At 42.7% G+C, this 23,319-nt stretch overlaps 1 protein-coding gene across 4 annotated transcripts in view; it reads right to left on the bottom strand.

Moving 5' to 3' along the window:
* Positions 1 to 23,319, bottom strand: part of LOC110500730 (cGMP-specific 3',5'-cyclic phosphodiesterase) — a 111,534-nt gene that overhangs the window by 27,801 nt on the left and 60,414 nt on the right. For all 4 annotated transcript variants that reach the window (XR_005038647.1, XM_036958213.1, XM_036958212.1 and 1 more), the window contains exons 7-8: positions 23,001 to 23,138; positions 5,134 to 5,201 (exon numbers count right to left, since the gene is read on the bottom strand). Coding sequence is in view for 3 of the 4 variants with exons in the window: in XM_036958213.1 (XP_036814108.1) it covers positions 5,134 to 5,201; positions 23,001 to 23,138 (206 nt within the window). In the remaining variant the exon portion in view is untranslated. The remainder of the gene's footprint in view (positions 1 to 5,133; positions 5,202 to 23,000; positions 23,139 to 23,319) is intronic.

Raw genomic sequence — 23,319 nt, forward strand, 5'->3', positions numbered from 1 at the left:
ATAAAACAACACGACTATATACAAGGTGTATGGGTAAAAGTGAATAAGCAATCAGGATAGATAATAAACAGACTATCAGCAGCGTATGTGAAGAGTGGGAAAGTGTGTCTGTGTGAGTGATTGTGTGTGGTCTGTGTGTGTGGCATCTAAATGCATGTTTGTGTGTGTTTTGTGTGTGTGAGCGTATGTAGTTGTATGCAGTCATATGTAGTCTATGTGTGTGTATGTGTGTGTTGTTCAGCAGTCATATGGCTTGGGGGTAGAAGCTGTTCAGGAGCCTTTTGGTCCCAGACTTGGCGCTCCGGTACCGCTTGCCATGCGTTAGCAGAGAAAACAGTCTATGACTTGGGAGTCTGACAATTTTTAGGGCCTTCCACTGACACCGCCTGGTATAGAGGTCCTGGATGGCAGGGAGCTCGGCCTCAGTGATGTACTGGGTCATACACACTAGCCTCTGTAGTGCCATATTGTCATATGCCAAGCAGTTGCCATACCGAGCGGTGATGCAGCCAGTCAAGATGCTCTCAATGGTGCAGCTGTAGAACCTTTTGAGGATCTGAGGGCCCATCCAGTCATAACACTTCCCAGCTGGTCACTGCATTATCTGAGTACGCGCCCTGTTAACCCGTCTGGCCTCGAGGCTTTGTGAATGTTGACCTCTTTAAAGGTCTTACTCACATCGGCTACGGAGAGTGTGATCTGACAGTCATTCGGAACAGCTCTCGTGCATGGTTCAGTGTTTCTAGCCTCGAAGTGAGAATAGAAGGCATTTAGCTCGTCTGGTGGGCTAGCATCACTGGGCAGCTCGCGGCTGGGTTTCCTTTTGTGGTGATTTTAGCATGTAAATCTTGGCGGGGAAAACTCCCCCAAAATATTTTTGATGCATGCCAGCAAAGCCACTAAATAACACTGAACAATACATGAATTGCACTGTAATGGTGACAAACGGTTATACGCCCACAAACTGTTAGTCATCAAAATATTTAGTAAAAGTTTGACATCAAAGTCAGGCATTCTCTGGATTTATGGTGCTTTCTAGACAACTGGGAACTCGTAAAAAAATTTGGTTGAATCATGACATCAGTGATCTTCAGGTCGGAGCTCTAGAAAGAGGCCCGAGTTCCCGACTTGAAATTCAGAGTTGGATGACCATATTTTCCCAGTCGGAGCTCATTTTTTTTCAAGTTCCCTGTTGAACTCACTGAAGTCTGAGATGTCCCAGTTCCGAGTTTCCAGTTGTTTTGAATGTGACGTCTGGTGTGTATGCAGGCCATGGAAGAACTGGGACATGTTCAGCTTTCAGGAATTGTGTACAGATCCTTGCGACATGGGGCCGTGCATTATCATGCTGAAACATGAGGTGATGGCAGCAGATGAATGGCACGACAATGGGCCTCAGGATCTCGTCACGGTATCTCTGTGCATTTAAATTGCCATCAATAAAATACAATTATGTTTGTCGTCCGTAGCCGGTGCCTGCCCACACCATAACCCCACTGCCACCGTGGTGCACTCAGGAAATGTTGACGTTGCTAAACCACTCGCCCACAGGACACCATACTCGTTGTCTGCCATCTGCCAGGTACAGTTGAAACCAGGATTCATCTGTGAAGAGCTTCTCCAGTGTGCCAGTGGCCATCGAAGGTGAACATTTGCCCACTGAAGTCGGTCACAACGCCAAACTGCAGTGAGGATTGACGAGTAAGCAGATGAGCTTCTCTGAGACGGATTCTGACAGTTTGTGCAGATATTCTGTTCTGACGGTTGTGAGTCCGGATGAACATACTGACAAATTCTCTAAAACCAATTATGGTAGATAAATGAACATTCCTTTCTCTGGCAACAGCTTTGGTGGAAATTCTGCATGCCAATTGCACACTCCCTCAAAACTTGAGACATCTGTGGTATTGTGTTGTGTGACAAAGCTGCAAATTTTAGAGTTGCCTTTTATTGTCCTTATTTTAGCAAAGGAGAAATGCTCACTAACAGGGATGTAAACAAATTTGTGCACAAAATTTGAGAGAAATAAGCTTTTTGTGCGTATGGAACATTTCTGGGATCTTTTATTTCAGCTCATGAAACCAACACTTTACATGTTGCATTTATATTTTTGTTCAGTATAGTTATATAAACTTAACAGTTTCTCTTGTAAAAATATCTGTATGATAGTAACAACTCGGTTGTCTATCTGATACAATGTGTCAAATACCTTTAACACTTGAAAATCATGCAATTATGCATTGAATTAAATTGTAAGAAATTAATTATTTAGAAAATGTATTATTATTAAATAGCAAAGGTGCATTGGCCCATCGTGCCAATGTGGTCATGTTTGTTGGGTTGTTGGTGCCCTATGAGTGAGTGAGTGAGGGAGTGAGTGAGTGAGTGAGTGAGTGTAGAGGAATAAGAATACGTCTCCAGTGGATTTGAGTCAAAAACAGTCCGCTCCAATATGGTTGGCACACTGTTTCCTTTGATGTGTGTGTGAGAGTGAGTGTGTGTGTTGGTCATCATTAAAACTCTCACATCAGAGCTCTCCTTTATCTAGACTAGATATGATTAGATGGTAATAGAAACTGATGAGAGAGACTGAGCAGCTGGAGAATGTGATGGAATTGGCTTGAATGGTACTGGACAGGATAGTGTGTGTGTGCCTGTTTTCGTGCGCGTGTGTGTGTGCCTGTTTGCGTGCGTGCGTGTGTGCGTGTGTGTGTGACGAGAGAACAGGTTAACACCAGGGGCTGGATTCCACCTCCACGAGAACATTCCAGAACAGAACAAAGAGTAAAGCAGAGAAGTTGTTCTGTTCTGTCCTCATCTAAAAAAGACTCCTTGGACATTCAGTCTTTGGGCTAACTATCACAGTGTGTTCTCATCAACGCTGCACCTGGCAAGTAAACTGTGTCAATACGGTGTGTGTGTGCGTGTATGTGTGTGTGTGTGTACGTGCGCCTGCTCCTAAACCACCTCCCACCACTGAGTCAAAGCTAACATCATGCTATTAGCTGTATCCCCTGGGCCCCCGCAGAAGGCTACAAATGACTGGCTCCCCAGGCAGGAGTAGTCCTACAGTATACACAGAACAACCTATTTGGCCCATTAGAAGATGGAAACAGAGTAGAACGTGTTTGGGTCTGCCAAGCCAGAATGTAAAAGAACGAGACACAATGGGCTGGGGAGGGCGGGGGGGGAGCAACCGCGTCTGTTTCATTTCACTTCTGTCCTCCTTGATGTCTCAGTTTCTTTGTCTCTAACTCTTGCCTGGGAGCATCTCTCCTTCTGTCTCTCCCCATTTCTCTACTGTCAGTAGAGAAGAACACACTCTCTCAGACAAGTAGGCAAACTGACACACACACACACACACACACACACACACACACCCATCCCACTACCCACGCTCCCGCCCACATTCAATCCTAATGGCTGTGAGATGAGAGTGGGTGAGGTGGCGATAGATAAAGCCTGAGGTGAACAGTAGATGCTCCGACGCCTGGCAGGCTCCGAGACGTATGAGAACAAATCACCCCCCAGGATCAGGGTGATGGATTCACCTTCCCTCCAAATGTTTATGTAAGGTATATTTATTTCCCCTATCAGAGGATGAGTAGTCAACCACTCTCATTCTCCATCTCATTTCCTCCTCCATTTCATTCCCCGTCTCATTCTCCCTCTCTGTCTGTCTTTCCTCCCCAGTTAAATAGATCTGATAAGCTCACACCAGTTTAAGATTTTTGGGATGTTGGTAGTTGGTGAAGAGATTTAGCTTGTGTGGTCTGAACCCAATCCTTACGAAACCATAACCTTCAGGTGATCTTTAGTTCAAATGCCACACTGTCCATTAACAGCCTACTACAAGGCAGAAAAGACTGACAATTTCTGATTCCATCTAGTCAGCAACAATAATTTATTAGTTTATTTAATATTACTTTATTAGTATTTATTTAGTATCAATGTATTAGTATTTATTTAGTATTTATTTATTAGTATTTATTTAATATTAATTTATTAGTATTTATTTAGTATTTATTTATTAGTATTTATTAGTATTGATTTAATATTAATTTATTAGTATTTATTTAGTATTTATTTATTAGTATTTATTTAATATTAATTTATTAGTATTTATTTAGTATTAGTATTAGTACTTATTACATAGTACAGCCATTTTATTCTTGCTACTAAGAATGGTTTAGATAAATAGAAGACAAATCGTTGTTAACCTAAACTGAGTTCAATTGCGTTGAATTCAGTTGAGTTCCAAGTCATTAGACCCTGATCTTGGACAGCTTGTGAAAAAAAGGCATGAAGTTGAAGGAAGTCTCACTGATTGTTCTAATAGTCAACACTTGACTTTCCATCTCCTGACAGACCTCCCTATTACTTATTAAGACATGAAGTTTAGCTGCCCACGTGGGCACCCAACATAGCCAGCCAGTCAGGCAGCATAACAAGTCCGTAGCTCTCCACTGGGCCCTTGGCCTGTGCTTGTTAGGCCATCTCTGAAAGCCTTCCAAAAGGGAAAGAAAATTTGCATTTTAATGTGATAGATTGCTCCTAAACAGATTGTGATGGAGGAGCTGTCAAATGTGTCTTAAAAGGGGTTCATAGAAGAGTTTTTATATCAGGGTCCTTTAATTAGGGACAGGGCCGTAAGCTCCGGATCCGATGTTGTGGCTCTCGCCAAGGGGGGATGATGTAGGACTTTTCTTCAAACTAGAGTCAACTCTGTTAAAGTCAGAGAGGTCTTGACTAAACATCATAGTTGGGGTCAGGAGCTTTTCCTGACCACATTACCTTTCACCTGGAAAAACTCCTGGCCCTACACAAAGATCATTGCTGGAGAACTCTCTCTTTCACTTCCCCCCTCCCCCACCCCATCTTCATAGGCCTACAAACACAATCCCTCAAATCTTGCGAATACGCAGTTCATTTATTTTACCAAGTTTAAATCATAATCATTGTAAATAATGATTGTCAATTAGTAATTCTCAAATTGAAAGCCCTTCACATTGGATTGGGGTAGTACCTCATCCCATCCACCAACTATGTCTAGATACATGGCAGCCATATTTGTTATATTAGACAACCAGTTTCAAATGATACATGTTTAATAGTTAGATGTTATCGCCTTACCTTTTGGGGGTGTCCATGGCCTCTCCCAGGTCCTCATATTCCATGTGAAACACGCTGGAGAAGGAGTTCTGGAACATACAAACACCACAACAGCAGCCATTACTGACTACGAAGGGAGACAAAGGGAGAGAGACATGCCAGCCCAGCAAAAATGAGGGAGAGGAGAGAGAGAGAGAGAGAGAGAGAGAGAGAGAGAGAGAGAGAGAGAGAGAGAGAGAGAGGGGGAAAAGTGTGTGTGTGTTTGTGCAAGCCGCGAGAATACTAAGCATAATGATGATACCTGATGGTAGCAGCATGTCGTTTTTAATTATTAAACCCAAACCATAGCCCTAACTTTAACCACTCGGGATGAATGACTAAACTGTTAACCTCTGCATTGTTCCTGTTCTGACCATGCAACCATGCTGAATTAATGCACCAAAAATAGACATTTGTTTATAATACGTTGAAATTTCAAAGGGAAACTATGATATCTTGTTGGTCTGTGTGTGTGTCTGCGCTCGTCAGGTTTGCATGGGCCCTCATGGAAGTTAAAAATTCCTGAATGCTGATTGGTTAAAAAAGCATTCCAGCCAGTGTCTATTCCACAAGTTATTAACACCGGCTAAATCTATGATGTTAAAATTCCTATTTACTCGGTACCATTTGACTGCGCAATCCACTCTCATCAGCCCAGCCAGGCAATTTATAAACTTGATCTCTACTATAAAAAGCATCTAGACATTATCTCACATTTCTTTTAGACTAAGATTTAGTTTTCAACAGCGGAGATTTGTATACACCTTGCTGTCTGTCTCTCCGACATTTGCAACATTGTTTCAATATTCTAATTCGATCTCCAGCTGTCCCATAGTAATGAGCGTGTTGGGAGTCGGGACGAGACAGACAGTCAGGCAGCGTTTCTCAGCCAGTCGAAATCATGAATCAGCTGGCATAATTTGTATGGATATATACAAAGACATGTCAATTGAAAAAAGTGCAGCTAGTTTAGTTTGCAGTCTTTCCAGCTTCAGATTGAAGTGATTGTGTTAGCTGTGTTGTTGGCTAGCTCCTCTGAACAACAATGTCCTGATGAGAGAGCACATTTTCTATGCCAGGTGAAATCGCGCCTCATTAGCTCATTGTTATGGATGTATCCAAATAAATGTCACTAGAAAACAGCTTAAACAAATGCAAATGCAGCTACTTTGCTGTTATTCTGGCTGCACTTTTTGACGTGACTGTAAGTTAGCCGTAGTTGGCCAGCCAGTTTGGCAATGGAACATTTAGAACGAACGACTGGGTTGCGTCCATAGACACAGAACAAAAAGACTGAATGACTGGGTTGCGTTCCTGGCAACCAAAACGATAGAACGAACGACCAGCCGGCTTGGGTAGCAACCCTAGATTTGTGTCGGGACTATATCTTGTGGCAGGCTGAAATAGTATGAATAAATTCATCAAAATCAAGTTTTTAATGAAAATATGTCAATCATTATTTCAATATGGTGGTAACCCATTACATAAAAGTGATAATGCCCTCGAAGCCGGTGTATGGAAGATATATTTGCATGGTTTGTCGGCAAATACCATTTAAATGTAGATGTTTTTTGCATTGCAGTGCCTTGCGAAAGTATTCGGCCCCCTTGAACTTTGCGAACTTTTGCCACATTTCAGGCTTCAAACATAAAGATATAAAACTGTACAGACCTGAATCCAATCGAGAATCTGTGGAAAGAACTGAAAATTGCTGTTCACAAATGCTCTCCATCCAACCTCACTGAGCTCGAGCTGTTTTGCAAGGAGGAATGGGAAAAAATGTCAGTCTCTCGATGTGCAAAACTGATAGAGACATACCCCAAGCGACTTACAGCTGTAATCGCAGCAAAAGGTGGCGCTACAAAGTATTAACTTAAGGGGGCTGAATAATTTTGCACGCCCAATTTTTCAGTTTTTGATTTGTTAAAAAAGTTTGAAATATCCAATAAATGTCGTTCCACTTCATGATTGTGTCCCACTTGTTTTTGATTCTTCACAAAAAAATACAGTTTTATATCTTTATGTTTGAAGCCTGAAATGTGGCAAAAGGTCGCAAAGTTCAAGGGGGCCGAATACTTTCGCAAGGCACTGTATTTACCATATCATATGGAGACAGAAACATAAACCTTTTATCTTATCATAAGTAGACATACATGCAAATTATTAAATCATTCCAATAGAAATTTAAAAGATGATTTAGTTACGAATTAAACTTTAAGTAAATGAGTTGACTCTTCACATGGGATGATTTTACTGAACAACAAAAGAAAGGGAATATTGAATGATCCCCAATGATCCATCGCATCTCCCAAAAACGTTTTCAACATCTGTGAAATGATAATCTAGAAACTAAAGCTTTGGTTGTCTTCCTCTCAGGCTTCCATGTCTTCTCCCTGGACCTCCTCAATGTCCACCTCTTGAACGTCAGACTCTGAGGCCTCATTTTCACTGTCACTTTCCAACCTTGTTGAGGATGGCTCGTTGTCAGGCTCAAAAATACTAAAATTTGCTCAGATGGCCACCGATTTTTCAACCCTTGTATTGTTCAGCCTGTTGCGTGCTTTGGTGTGTGTGTTCCCAAACAAGGACCAGTTGCACTCTGAGGCGGCTGATGTTTGTGGGATTTGGAGGATGATGGAGGCAACAGGGGAAAGAGCCTCAGATCCACAAAGTCCCTTCCACGAGGTGGCTGATATGTTGGCACGACTGCCATATTACATCTCCATCCCAAAGCCCTTGCTTGGAAGTGTATTTCGCCAGACTGCCAAGAACCTTGCCCTCATTCAGGCCAAGGTGGCGAGACACTGTATTGATGACACCATAGGCCTTGAGCTCTGCACCAGACAGGATGCTCTTGCCAGCATACTTGCGGCATGTATGGGCTTCAGGCAGAAGTCTTCATGCTTTTAGATGTATTTCAGAACTGCAGTTTCCTCTGCTCGGAGCAACAGTGATGTGGGCAGGGCAGTACGGATTTCTTCTCTTACATCTGCAAGCAGAGTCTGAACATCAGACAGGATGGCATTGTCTCCCTCAGTCCGTGCAATGGCTACTGCTATAGGTTTCAGGCTGCTTACCTCTCTCTCCTGAAATAAATCATCCAGGAGGATCCTCTTGATGGGGCTGTCCACATCGGCAGACTGTGATATGGCCATTTCTTGGAGAGACTCCTTCCCCTCCAGGAGGCTGTCAAACATGATGACAACACCACCCCAACGGGTGTTGCTGGGCAGCTTCCATGTGGTTCTCTTTATTCTTCTCACTTTGCTTGGTGCGGTAGATTGCTACTATGACTTGATGGCCCTTCACATGCGCCTTAACCATTTCCTTGGCTCACTTGTAGAGTGTATCCATTGTTTTCAGTCTGTCACCAGTGCATTGTTTTGTCTGTCACCAGTGCAAATAACTTCTGTGGTCCAAGGTCATTGATGACTGCCTTCAGCTCATCTGCAATGTAGAGACCAGTGTGTCTGTTGTCCCTTGTGTCTGTGCTCTTGTAGAATACTGGTTGAGGGGTGGAGATGATGTAGTTAATAATTCCTTGGCCACGAACATTCAACCACCCATCAGAGATGATTGCAATACAGTTTGCTTTCTCTATGATTTGCTTGACCTTCACTTGAACTCTGTTAAACTCTGCATCCAGAAAATGTGTAGATAAAGCATGTCTGGTTGGAGGGGTGTATGCTGGGCGAAGAACATTCAGAAATCTCTTTCAATACACATTGCCTGGGAGCATCGGAGGTGAACTAGTTGCATACACAGCTCGAGCAATACATTAATCTGCATTTCTCTGACTACGTTCCTCCATTGAGTCAAAAAAAACATCTGATTCCAGGAGGACCATGAGCTGTTGCTATCGATAAGGTGTCTGATTCATCATTTCCACCTAGAATAGAAGCAGAGTGACTTTTGTCAGAGGTTGCTTGTTGTGAGCGCTGAGGGAACTTTATGCACTTGGCCAGATTATTCTGTATCTTTGTTGCATTCTTCACATATGATTTGGCACAGTATTTGCACATATACACAGCTTTTCCTTCTACATTAGCTGCAGTGAAATGTCTCCGCACATCAGATAATGCCCGTGGTATTTTCCTGTAAAAATTTGAAAAAAAATTGTAAAAAAATAAACACAATTCCATGTACATATAAATAGTTAAGCCGATAGATTAAACAACCTCTTTGTAAGATAAATGTTTTAAAATGAAACTTTAATGGAAACAGGTGAATTAACACTCCTCAGTTAGCAGGCTCAAGCAAGCTAAAACCCACATGGTAGCAACAACTAACTAGCAGAAATGGTTAAGGTAGAAATGATTTAAAACAAACTTTGCTGTCGGCTACTATTTACTAGTTAACAAAAGATCATGTATGTCATATAAAACATATTCACCCCACCCAGTATTGTAATCAAAACTTACCAGAAAGCATGAAGTCCTTGGCTCAGACAGTGTAGTAGCGTGGGCTCAATAGCATCTCATTAGTGTGCACTAGCTTGAGAATCATCTGTACATGTGATGGAAGAATGCACTGTGCAAGCAGAGGGTTGCGATTCCATTGAATTGGGGATAGTTTAACCAAAACATGCCACAAGACCGAGAATTGCCTTACGTGTATCCCACAAAAAAAAGGTTCACTGTTATAATCTAACTTTTTTGATGAATTTAAGCAAAATTCCCCAAATTCCCGGGCTTAACTTCCCATGGAAAATTTCCGAAAGAATTCTGGAAATTTACTGAAAAGTTTCCCGGCCCTTTGCCACCCTATGAACCACCGAGACCAACCGGTAATTACTGGGGCACCACCATCCATCCGTACAACCCTCTCTCTCCCCTCCCAACGGAGAGAGGGAAGTTTATATATTTCAGGCCTGGCCAGAAACTGAGTTTATTTCAGCATTCCCTGACTCACGGTTACCCCTTTATAGGGACTTGTTTTCAACCTGCGCTCTCCCTCTCGCAAAGTATCCTTTTTCCATTTTTAAGAGCCGAGAGTGTGAGGCGGGATGTTCTGATCCTGAGTAAGTCAACTACATGAGAGTGGGGGAAGTTGTGTTCAAAAATGTCAACAAATAAATAATCTACCTCACTTTCTATCACGGGGTGTCACACAACTCAATCTGAGTTAAGTCTGAATGGGTCTCGTGTTAAACATACAGAATATCGCTGTCAAGCTTTAGCCTGTCAGGGAAAGTTTACATTAAGTCCCTAAGAGTTTGTTTGGGTATATACATCCACCTATATCAGTGGTGTTTGGCTGGATTTTATAGCAGCAACACAAGGGACTTTTAACGAGACATGCCTGTAATTGTTTAGTGTAATAACTAATCCAGGTTGTTTATAAAGGTCTATGTTGGCTAAACGAATCCCAGTCGCCTTGTCTGGCCTGGTTGGTTATATCACATCTGATACACCTCTCTGTTGGATTCAAGTCAGCGTCTGACCCAAAACAACAATGTGATGAGAGTTTTAACGGCAGGAGAGCATGCTGACTTCCCGTCGACGAACCAAATGTCAGAGTCTATCAGATATCCCGTCGCCACCTTTACGGCTCAGTGGATAATGTGTACAACGTCCCTAGACAAGTCACATAACGGAACAGAAGCATCCCTGTTAATTCAGTTAACAAGATTTCATAGCTGTAACTTGACAAATGATCCGGAGGCTTGTTAAACGCTAGCTTTGTCATTTACTGGACTTAGCTTGTAGAGGGAGTTTACAAACAGAGGAACATCAAATCAAATCAAATTGTATTTGTCACATGCGCCGAATACAACTGTTACAGTGAAATGCTTACTTACAAGCCCTTAACCAACAATGCAGTTAAGAAAATACCTAAAAAGAAAAGTAAGAGATAAAAATAACAAATAATTAATGAGCAGCAGTAAATAACAATAGTGGGGCTGTATACAGGGGGTACCGGTACAGAGTTAATGTGGAGGCTATATACAGGGGGTACAGGTACAGAGTCAATGTGGAGGTTATATACAGGGGGTACCGGTACAGAGTCAATGTGGAGGCTATATACAGGGGGTACCGGTACAGAGTTAATGTGGAGGCTATATACAGGGGGTACCGGTACAGAGTCAATGTGGAGGCTATATACAGGGGGTACCGGTACAGAGTCAATGTGGAGGCTATATACAGGGGGTACCGGTACAGAGTTAATGTGGAGGCTATATACAGGGGGTACCGGTACAGAGTCAATGTGGAGGCTGTATACAGGGGGTACCGGTACAGAGTTAATGTGGAGGCTATATACAGGGGGTACCGGTACAGAGTCAATGTGGAGGCTATATACAGGGGGTACCGGTACAGAGTCAATGTGGAGGCTATATACAGGGGGTACCGGTACAGAGTTAATGTGGAGGCTATATACAGGGGGTACCGGTACAGAGTCAATGTGGAGGCTATATACAGGGGTACCGGTACAGAGTTAATGTGGAGGCTATATACAGGGGGTACAGGTACAGAGTTAATGTGGAGGCTATATACAGGGGGTACCGGTACAGAGTTAATGTGGAGGCTATATACAGGGGTACCGGTACAGAGTTAATGTGGAGGCTATATACAGGGGGTACCGGTACAGAGCCAATGTGGAGGCTATATACAGGGGGTACCGGTACAGAGTTAATGTGGAGGCTATATACAGGGGGTACCGGTACAGAGTTAATGTGGAGGCTATATACAGGGGGTACCGGTACAGAGTTAATGTGGAGGCTATATACAGGGGGTACCGGTACAGAGTTAATGTGGAGGCTATATACAGGGGGTACCGGTACAGAGTTAATGTGGAGGCTATATACAGGGGGTACGGGTACAGAGTCAATGTGGAGGCTATATACAGGGGGTACCGGTACAGAGTTAATGTGGAGGCTATATACAGGGGGTACCAGTACAGAGTTAATGTGGAGGCTATATACAGGGGTTACAGGTACAGAGTTAATGTGGAGGCTATATACAGGGGGTACCGGTACAGAGTCAATGTGGAGGCTATATACAGGGGGTACCGGTACAGAGTCAATATGGAGGCTATATACAGGGGGTACCAGTACAGAGTCAATGTGGAGGCTATATACAGGGGGTACCGGTACAGAGTCAATGTGGAGGCTATATACAGGGGGTACCGGTACAGAGTTAATGTGGAGGCTATATACAGGGGGTACCGGTACAGAGTTAATGTGGAGCCTATATACAGGGGGTACCGGTACAGAGTCAATGTGGAGGCTATATACAGGGGGTACCGGTACAGAGTTAATGTGGAGGCTATATACAGGGGGTACCGGTACAGAGTTAATGTGGAGGCTATATACAGGGGGTACCGGTACAGAGCCAATGTGATGGGGCACCGGTGTCGAGGTAATATGTACATGTAGGTAGAGTGATATGGCTTAGTTGAGTTAGTACAGACGTTTACATTGAGAGAAGCATTTGGGCTTGTCATACAGATAGAGACAATGTATGGCCGCCTCTCTCTCTCTCTCTCTCTCTCTCTCTCTCAACTGACAAGTTGTTGGACATCAGCATATATACAGTGCCTTGCGAAAGTATTCGGCCCCCTTGAACTTTGCAACCTTTTGCCACATTTCAGGCTTCAAACATAAAGATATAAAACTGTATTTTTTTGTGAAGAATCAACAACAAGTGGGACACAATCATGATGTGAAACGACATTTATTGGATATTTCAAACTTTTTTAACAAATCAAAAACTGAAAAATTGGGCGTGCAAAATTATTCAGCCGCCTTAAGTTAATACTTTGTAGCGCCACCTTTTGCTGCGATTACAGCTGTAAGTCGCTTGGGGTATGTCTCTATCAGTTTTGCACATCGAGAGACCGAATTTTTTTCCCATTCCTCCTTGCAAAACAGCTCGAGCTCAGTGAGGTTGGATGGAGAACATTTGTGAACAGCAGTTTTCAGTTCTTTCCACAGATTCTCGATTGGATTCAGGTCTGGACTTTGACTTGGCCATTCTAACACCTGGATATGTTTATTTTTGAACCATTCCATTGTAGATTTTGCTTTATGTTTTGGATCATTGTCTTGTTGGAAGACAAATCTCCGTCCCAGTCTCAGGTCTTTTGCAGACTCCATCAGGTTTTCTTCCAGAATGGTCCTGTATTTGGTTCCATCCATCTTCCCATCAATTTTAACCATCTTCCCTGTCCCTGCTGAAGAAAAGCAGGACCAAACCATGATGCTGCCACCACCATGTTTGACAGTGGGGATGGTGTGTTCAGCTGTGTTGCTTTTACGCCAAACATAACGTTTTGCATTGTTGCCAAAAAGTTCAATTTTGGTTTCATCTGACCAGAGCACCTTCTTCCATGTTTGGTGTGTCTCCCAGGTGGCTTGTGGCAAACTTTAAACTACACTTTTTATGGATATCTTTAAGAAATGGCTTTCTTCTTGCCACTCTTCCATAAAGGCCAGATTTGTGCAATATACGACTGATTGTTGTCCTATGGACAGAGTCTCCCACCTCAGCTGTAGATCTCTGCAGTTCATCCAGAGTGATCATGGATGGGCCTCTTGGCTGCATCTCTGATCAGTCTTCTCCTTGTATGAGCTGAAAGTTTAGAGGGACGGCCAGGTCTTGGTAGATTTGCAGTGGTCTGATACTCCTTCCATTTCAATATTATCGCTTGCACAGTGCTCCTTGGGATGTTTAAAGCTTGGGAAATCTTTTTGTATCCAAATCCGGCTTTAAACTTCTTCACAACAGTATCTCGGACCTGCCTGGTGTGTTCCTTGTTCTTCATGATGCTCTCTGCGCTTTTAACGGACCTCTGAGACTATCACAGTGCAGGTGCATTTATACGGAGACTTGATTACACACAGGTGGATTGTATTTATCATCATTAGTCATTTAGGTCAACATTGGATCATTCAGAGATCCTCACTGAACTTCTGGAGAGAGTTTGCTGCACTGAAAGTAAAGGGGCTGAATAATTTTGCACGCCCAATTTTTCAGTTTTTGATTTGTTAAAAAAGTTTGAAATATCCAATAAATGTCGTTCCACTTTATGATTGTGTCCCACTTGTTGTCGATTCTTCACAAAAAAATACAGTTTTATATCTTTATGTTTGAAGCCTGAAATGTGGCAAAAGGTCGCAAAGTTCAAGGGAGCCGAATACTTTCGCAAGGCACTGTATATATACACATAGAGAGAGAGAGAAAGACAGCGAGCGAGCGAGCGAGCGAGCGAGCGAGAGAGAGAGAGAGAGAGAGAGAGAGAGAGAGAGAGAGAGAGAGAGAGAGAGAGAGAGAGAGAGAGAGAGAGAGAGAGAGAAGAACCAGCTGGCCTGGCAACGAGAAACACACACACACAGTCACCTGGATGGCTCCCTATTTGAGCCGAGGCCAGTTGCCGCAGTACTAATGAAGCTACAGTGAAAAAACAACCCCTATGGCCCAAGCTCTAATCTTTGACCAACAATGAGCTTTACAACTTGGGTCAGTGCTCGACTTAATCAGATAGGGCAACCCTCAAACAACCACATAACATCTAATGGAGGACACGCTGCCTATGCTATTCATATTTACTGTTGTTGGATATCAGCATTTCAGCCAAAACATCCAAACATCCAAAAGATGTTAACCACAGACTCATATCTTTCTCAGTATCTATGACAACCTCCTGTAAGATGTTAGTGGAACGGTAATAAAATGTGGGTCTGTTTCTAACTACTGTGGAACATTGATGGTTTAGATGCTTTCTGCTTGGTAAATATGATGGAGGTCGAGTCTTGGCCACAGTGTGCTGTGGAGATGTTTGTCTTACTGACACATACGCACACAGAGAGACAGACACACACAGAGACAGAGACAGAGACGACACAGACAGACAGACAGACAGAGAGACAGAGAGACAGACAGACAGACAGATAGACACAGGGGGCGGATCGTGATTGATTCCCTTTGACCAGAGTGTCACTCTTACTTCAGTGGCATTAGAAGAGGCCCTTTCTCCTCTCCTGATTGTGAAGGTGACTCATTTCGGGCAAAACAACTTTCAATCCAAATTGCAGCCTTGTACAGAAAAGCTTTCAGCTCTCTCTAGTCAACTCCATCCTTTTCTCCCTCTTAAAGTCTTAAACACAACACAAGATAATGGAGACGTCTGGTCTTAGCGTCTAGTGTTCTCCTCTTCTTACTTACTACAATACATCACACTCCTCGCCGTAGATAAAAGTAGCATTTTTTTCTGGAGGCTGTGGGGGGGGACTGTATGTGTGAAAGGGGAGTGTGTGTGTGCATGAGCAAACGTGCGTTCATGTTTATAATGGGGCGGCAGGGTAGCCTAGTGGTTAGAGCGTTGGACTAGTAACCGGAAGGTTGCGAGTTCAAACCCCCGAGCTGACAAGGTACAAATCTGTCGTTCTGCCCCTGAACAGGCAGTTAACCCACTGTTCCCAGGCTGTTCCCAGGCCGTCATTGAAAATAAGAATTTGTTCTTAACTGACTTGCCTGGTTAAATAAAGGTAAAAAAAGGTAAAATAAATAAAAAATAATATATAATATTCCAAAGATAAAAGTGTACTATTAATATCAAAGAGTTTGACATCCTATTTATAGGACTACATCTAAAATTTGAGGCTTGTGTGCGGCTGCTCGGCCATTGAAACCCATTTCATGAAGCTCCCGAAAAGCAGTTATTGTACTGACATTGCTTCCAGAGGCAGTTTTGAACTTGGTAGTGAGAGTTGCAACCGAGGACAGACTATTTTTTTACACGCTAAGCGCTTCAGCTCTCGGCGGTCCCGTTCTGTGAGCTTGTGAGGCCTACCACTTCACAGCTGAGCTGTTGTTGCTCCTAGACGTTTCCACTTCACAATAACAACACTTACAGTTGACCGGGGCAGCTCTAGCAGGGCAGAAACTTGACAAACTGACTTGTTGGAAAGGTGGCATCCTATGACAATGCCACGTTGAAAGTCACTGAGCTCTTCAATGAGGCCATTCTACAACCAATATTTGTCTATGGAGATTGCATAGCTGTGTGCTTGATTTTATACACCTGTCAGCAACGGCTGTGGCTGAAATAGCCGAATCCACTCATCTGAAGGGGTGTCCACATACTTCTGTATATATAGTGTAGGTATTTCTCTTGTCGAGGTGGGATAGGGCAGTGTGCAGTGTAATGGTGATTGCGTCGTTCATGGATCTATTGGGGCGGCATGTGAATTGTAGTGGGTCTAGGTCAGTGGAGGCTGCTAAGAGGAGAACGGCTCATAATTACTGCTGGAATGGAGTAAATAGAATGGTATCAAACACATGGAAACCATGGAAACCATGGGAACCATGAGTTTGAAGTATTTGATATCATTCCACACATTCCGCCTCAGCCATTACCACAAGCCCGTCCTCCCCAATTAATGTGCCACCAACCTCCTGTGGTCTAAGGTTTCTTGTAAGGTGGAGGTGATATGATCCTTAACTAGCCTTTATAAAGCACGTCATGGTGACCGAAGTGAGTGGTACGGGGAGATGGTCAATTAATTCAGTTACCTTTGCTTTCTTGGGTACAGGAACAATGGTGGACATCTTGAAGCAAGTGGGGACAATAGACTGGGATAGGGAGAGATTGAATATGACCGTAAACACTCCAGACAGCTGGTCTGTACATACTCTGAAAATGCAGCTTGGGATGCACATTTTATTTCAATATAGCTCTTTATTTAGGTTGATGGTATGACGTTGAAACAATAACGTTGATTCATGACACCATTTTACTATCAACATTGAAACAAGGCCAAATCAAATGTCTAATTAAACATAATTCCAACCACCTAATATAATGTATATTGGATGAAAAAGTGTCTGAGAACACATTCTCATTAACAGCAACAACCTGGGGACTAGTTACAGGGGAGAAGAATGAGCCAATTGTAAGCTGGGGATGATTAGGTGACCATGATGGTATGAGAGCCAGATTGGAAATTTAGCCAGGACACCAGCGTTAACACCCCTACTCTTACAATGTGCCATGGGATCTTTAGTGACCACAGAGAGTCAGGACACCTGTTTAACGTCCCATCCGAAAGATGAAACCCTACACAGGGCAATGTCCCCAATCACTGCCCTGGGGCATTGGGATATTTTTTTTAGGCCAGAGGAAAGTGTGCCTCCTAGTGGACCTCTAACACCACTTCCAGCAGCATCTAGTCTCCCATCCAGGGACTGACCAGGACCAACCCTGCTTAGCTTCAGAAGCACACCAGCAGTCGGACGCAGGGCGGTATGCTGCTGGAGAGAAAGAAACAGCTGGCCTGGCAATGAGAAACACACACACACACAGTCACCTGGACGGCTCCCTGTTTGTGCCAAAGATGTTAACCACAGACTCATATCTTTCTCAGTATCTATGACAACCTCCTCTGAGATGTTAGTGGAACGGTAATAAAATGTGGGTCTGTTTCTAACTACTGTGGAACATTGATGGTTTAGATGCTTTCTGCTTGGTAAATATGATGGAGGTCGAGTCTTGGCCACAGTGTGCTGTGGAGATGTTTGTCTTACTGACACATACGCACCCAAACACATGTCTGCAGGACAAGTACACACACATTTGTGTGCATGCACACACAGAGACAGAGACGACACAGACAGACAGACAGACAGAGAGAGAGACAGACAGACAGACAGACAGACAGACACAGGGGGCGGATCGTGATTGATTCCGTTTGACCAGAGTGCCACTCTTACTTCAGTGGCATTAGAAGAGGCCCTTTCTCCTCTCCTGATTGTGAAGGTGACTCATTTCGGGCAAAACAACTTTCAATCCAAATTGCAGCCTTGTACAGAAAAGCTTTCAGCTCTCTCTAGTCAACTCCATCCTTTTCTCCCTCTTAAAGTCTTAAACACAACACAAGATAACATAATGGAGACGTCTGGTCTTAGTGTCTAGTGTTCTCCTCTTCTTACTCACTGCAATACATCACACTCCTCACCGTAGATGAAAGTAGAAATGACCATTTATAGAAGTGTAGAAAAATAATAACACAAGGAATAAATACATCAGTAATTGTGTATTCAGATATATACTGTATGTACATTCAGATATATACTGTATATACATTCAGATATATACTGTATGTGCATTCAGAAATATACTGTATATACATTCAGATATATACTGTAGGTACATTCAGATATATACTGTATGTACATTCAGATATATACTGTATGTACATTCAGAAATATACTGTATATACATTCAGATATATACTGTATGTACATTCAGAAATATACTGTATATACATTCAGATATATACTGTATGTGCATTCAGAAATATACTGTATATACATTCAGATATATACTGTAGGTACATTCAGAAATATACTGTATATATATATTCAGATATATACTGTATGTACATATACGGTGCATTCGGAAAGTATTCAGACCCCTTGACTTTTTCCTTATTCTAACATGGATTTATTTTTTTTCCTCATCAATCTACAAACAATACCTCATAAGGATAAAGTGAAAACAGGTTTTTAGAAATGTTTGCAAATGTATTACAAATGTAAAAAACAGAAACACCTGAGCAATTGAGGGAGAAGGGCCTTGGTATGAGAGGTGACCAAGAAACCAATGGTCACTCTGACAGAGCTCCAGAGTACCTCTGTGGAGATGGGAGAACCTTCCAGAAGGACAAACATCTCTGCAGCACTTCACCTATCAGGCCTTTATGGTAGAGTGGCCAGATGGAAGCCACTCCTCAGTAAAAAGCACATGACAGCCCTCTTGGAGTTTGCCAAAGTGCACCTAAAGGACTCTCAGACCACGAGAAACAAGATTCTCTGGTCTGATGAAACCAAGATTGAACTCTTTGGCCTGAATGCAAAGTGTCACGTCTGGAGGAAACCTGGCACCATCCCTACGGTGAAGCATGGTGATGGAAGCATCATGCTGTGGGGATATTTTTCAGCAGCAGGGACTGGGAGTCTGGATCGAGGGAAAGATGAACGGAGCAAAGTATAAAGAGATCCTTGATGACAATGACCTAAGCACGCAGCCAAGACAACGCAGGAGTGGCTTCGGAACAAGTCTCGGAATGTCCTTGAGTGGCCCGGCCAGAGCCCAGGCTTGAACCAGATCGAATCTCTCTGGAGAGACCTGAAAATAGCTGTGCAGCAACGCTCCCCATCCAATCTGGCAGAGCTTGAGAGGATCTGCAGAGAAGAATGGGAAAAACTCCCCAAATACAGGTGTGCCAAGCTTGTAGCGTCATACCCAAGAAGACTCAAGGTTGTAATTGCTGCCAAATGTGCTTCAACCAAGTACTGGGTAAAGAGTCTGAATACTTATGTAATTGTGCTATTTCTGCTTCTGATTTTTTTATACATTTGCAAAAGTAATGTCAATGTTTTTGCTTTGTCATTATGGGGTATTGTGTGTAGATTGATAAGGGGGAAAAAACGATTTAATCCATGTTAGAATAAGGCTGTAATGTAACAAAATGTGGAAAAAGTCAAGGGGTCTGAATACTTTCCGAATGCACTGTAGGTAGGGATTAAGTGACCAGACAAGAAGATAGATAAAACAGTAGCATCAGAGGATGTGATGAGTCATAAGAGTGCAAAAAGGGTCAATGCAAATAGTTCAATAGTTAACCTGGACTAACTATTTAGCAGTCTTATGGCTTGGGACTTGGTGCATCGGTACTGCTTGCCATGCGGTAGCAGAGGGAAGAGCCTATGACTTGGGTGGGCGGAGTCCTTGACAACGTTAGGGGAGGTATAGAGGTCCTGGATGGCAGGGAGCTCGGCCCCAATGATGTACTGGGCCATACAACCTACCCGCCGTAGTGCCTTGCGGTCGGATGCCAAGCAGTTGCCATACCAGGCGGTGGTGCAGCTGTAGAATTTTTTGAAGATCTGAGGGCCCATGCCAAGTCATTTCTGTCTCCTGAGGGGGAAGAGGCGTTGTCGTGCCTTCTTCACAACTGTGTGTGGACCAAAAATGTAATGTGGTTGAAAATGTCAGTGAAGACACTTGCAAGCTGGTCAGCGCATACTCTGAATACGCATCCTGGTAATCCGTCTGATGGAATATTAACCTGTTTAAAGGTCTTACTCACATCGGCAGCATTATAAGGCAGCTCTAGCCTTTATTTCAGTGCGGATGTTGCCTGTAATTCATGGCTTCTGGTTGGGATATGTATGTACGGTCACTGTGGGGATGACATCGTCAATTCACTTATTAATGAAGCTGGTGACTGATGGTTATGGGATGAATCCCGGAACATATTCCAGTCTGTGCAAGAGAAACAGTCCTGCCGCTTGGCATCAGCTTCATCAGACCACTTTCGGTACAAAAAAATTAAATAGTTTAAAAACCGTCAGATCTGTGCCTCAGAACCAAAATAAATGGCTAATCTTGACTGTTGACCAATAACCAATCATCAGCATTGGCACGCAAAAGTGGCCTCAAATCCAGATTAGTGACTAGAAAGTGCTTTGTTGAATTTTCTCCTGGCAAAAACCGAGTAGCCTACCTAGTTAATATTATCCATATAAACAACAGTTTAGCAATATGCTATGGTCGCATCTTCGCCAGAACATTAGTCTAGCCGGCGATTTCATTGATCGTTTTCATATTTCACATTGGGAGGGTTATAACTATATACCTCAGTGGTGGTACTGACTATACGTCTAACATCGCACCACTTGCAATGCTTATGGGATGAAGATGTAGCATATTCAGGCGAATAAATTACGATATTTGTTAGGAAGAAGGCGGCTACAGACAGATCATGCTCTCCATCCGATCCTGCAAACTCCACATACAGGTTGGCCGTATGATCCCGCGTGACAATGTCACATGATATCCCTAGTTGATATTGACTGTTAACATGAATGACTTTTAGCTCAAAATGCAGGTGTAAAACGCAGTTCATTTCTGTATCTTGCGTTTTGAAAATGCATCACCGTTAATGGCTGTAATGACAGGCTACATTTGCGCAGCGATTGTGCACACGTGTTTTGCCCTGTGTGTGTGCATGTGCATGCGCAGGGGGGTTGCAAGGTTTGAATCACTCCTTTTTTGTTGTTGAGAACATGTTGAGAACCACTGAGCTAGCAAACAGATTGCTGATTTAGTGTAGGTCTAGAGCTACAGTATAGGACTGGGTGCAGTGCAAATGTCAAATTTTAGGGAGAGAAGATTCCCATCAATAAATATGAAGCTCCCCAAAAAATTGGTGAACAAGAATATTAACTTTTTACTTTGCAAGCTCATCAGCAATGAGGCATCAAGCAACAATTACCAGCCCAGACCTACTGGTATGTCAAAATGTACTTATGAAGCTTGCATTCAGGAATTTGTTGTTCAAATGAATTATTATAAAATGTGTTGAAGACAAAATGATGAAAATGGCTGTCTGGTAGCCTCAATAAATAGACAAAGATTTTGTGACCTTGGGACCAGAAGGTTCTATCTGCGCAAAGCATAGTTCTGAGATATCGAGCATCAAAGTTTTCACATCCCAGATCTCAGAACTGTTTTGTAGTGAATTCTTCTTTCATAACCCATTATAATCCTCACTTTAAAGGCACCTAAAGTACAGGGGGTGTGAACCTTATGAACCTTATGACCCTTATGAACCTTATGACCCTTATGAACCTTATGGCTCTGAAATGTCAATCTGGGTTCAGCCATAAGGTTCTGTCTGACACTACAGAATTAGACATGTTCAGTTCTTAAGAAGACTGTAGCTATTTGAATACATATATGATAGAATAACACTATTTTACGAAGACAAGAGTCAGAACACATCATCAAATACATTAAGACATGTATTATGATCCTCAGACGAATTACTGTCATCGCTGAACAACAATGTGACAACATAATGTACTTTAAGATTTCTGAGTGTTGTTTTTTAGCTTGAGTGCCATTATTGCTGGCTAGACTAGCCTAGACCACACTTGGAGGGAGACGTGTTCTGATTGGTCCGTCTGTATTTGTTTAGGCTTTGTACTTGGACTGCAGATGAAAATTCAACTCAAAATATACATCTGTTATATTGTCCTACGAAGGTGGTCGAGTTCAGTCCAAAATCTGTGTTGAAGATTCCATACCATCCTTAGAAAAAAGGGTTCCAAAAGGGTTATTCTGCTGTCCCCATAGGAGAACCCTTTTTGATTCTAGGTGGAACCCTTTTTTGGTTCCAGGTAGAACCTTTTTGGGTTCCATGTCGGAAGCTCTGTTGAAAAGGTTCTACCTGGAACACCGAAGAGTTCCACCTGGAACCAAAAAGGGTACTTCAAAGAGGTATCCTATGGGGACAGCCAAAGAACATGTTTAGGTTGTAGATAGCACCTTTTTTTCTAAGAGTAGGACTAAGTGAAATCCATAGGCCTCGATCTGAAATGAATGGGAAAGATTGGTACTATCTAATTATTTAGAACTCTGCTTTTATTAATCATCATTCATACCAACAGTATTGCAGATTGTTGAGTGTCTATGTTCTGACTGAATAGAAAGCATCAAAGGTATTCAAGGCTGGAAATACACAAGAGGTATACAGTAATTATCATTGTGGTTCTATATATAGAATACTGTGGGATTCCTGCATTTTATCTTCTCACTGAGGAATTCTATTCACAATGTGCCTCACTGTCCATCCAATCCCTGTCATTTTCTCTTTTCTTTTCTCAATCCCTGTCATTTTCTCTTTTCTTTTCTCAATCCCTGTCATTTTCTCTTTTCTTTTCTCAATCCCTGTCATTTTTCCTGTCTTTTCTTTGTCCTCTCACCATGAGACTGTCAAGGTGGACTGCGTGTACATGAGTGTGTGTGTGTGCTTGCGTGCGTGCGTGCGTGTGTGAACTCACCATAACGTCTCCGTCAGCTATGAACACAGTGCAGCCCTGGGCCAGCATAAAGGAGAGGATGGTGCCTGCTATCTTCCTCAGTAACACCTCCAGGGACTGCTGCTCCTCCAATATCAGACTGGCCAGGTCCAACAGCACCTGGGGGAGACATGCATAGTAAACCATGAACACACACACACTGTAAAAAAATATATAAAACAATAAAGTTGTTTCAACTAATTATTGTTAACTGGTTCCACAGTTCACCAAAAAAAGGCTGTTAACCAGTTACTTAACAATAATTTGAAACTTTTTTATTTTTTATTTACAGTGCAGAAAC

The sequence above is a fragment of the Oncorhynchus mykiss genome, chromosome 21, assembly GCF_013265735.2.
Source record: "Oncorhynchus mykiss isolate Arlee chromosome 21, USDA_OmykA_1.1, whole genome shotgun sequence".
Taxonomy (NCBI): domain Eukaryota; kingdom Metazoa; phylum Chordata; class Actinopteri; order Salmoniformes; family Salmonidae; genus Oncorhynchus; species Oncorhynchus mykiss.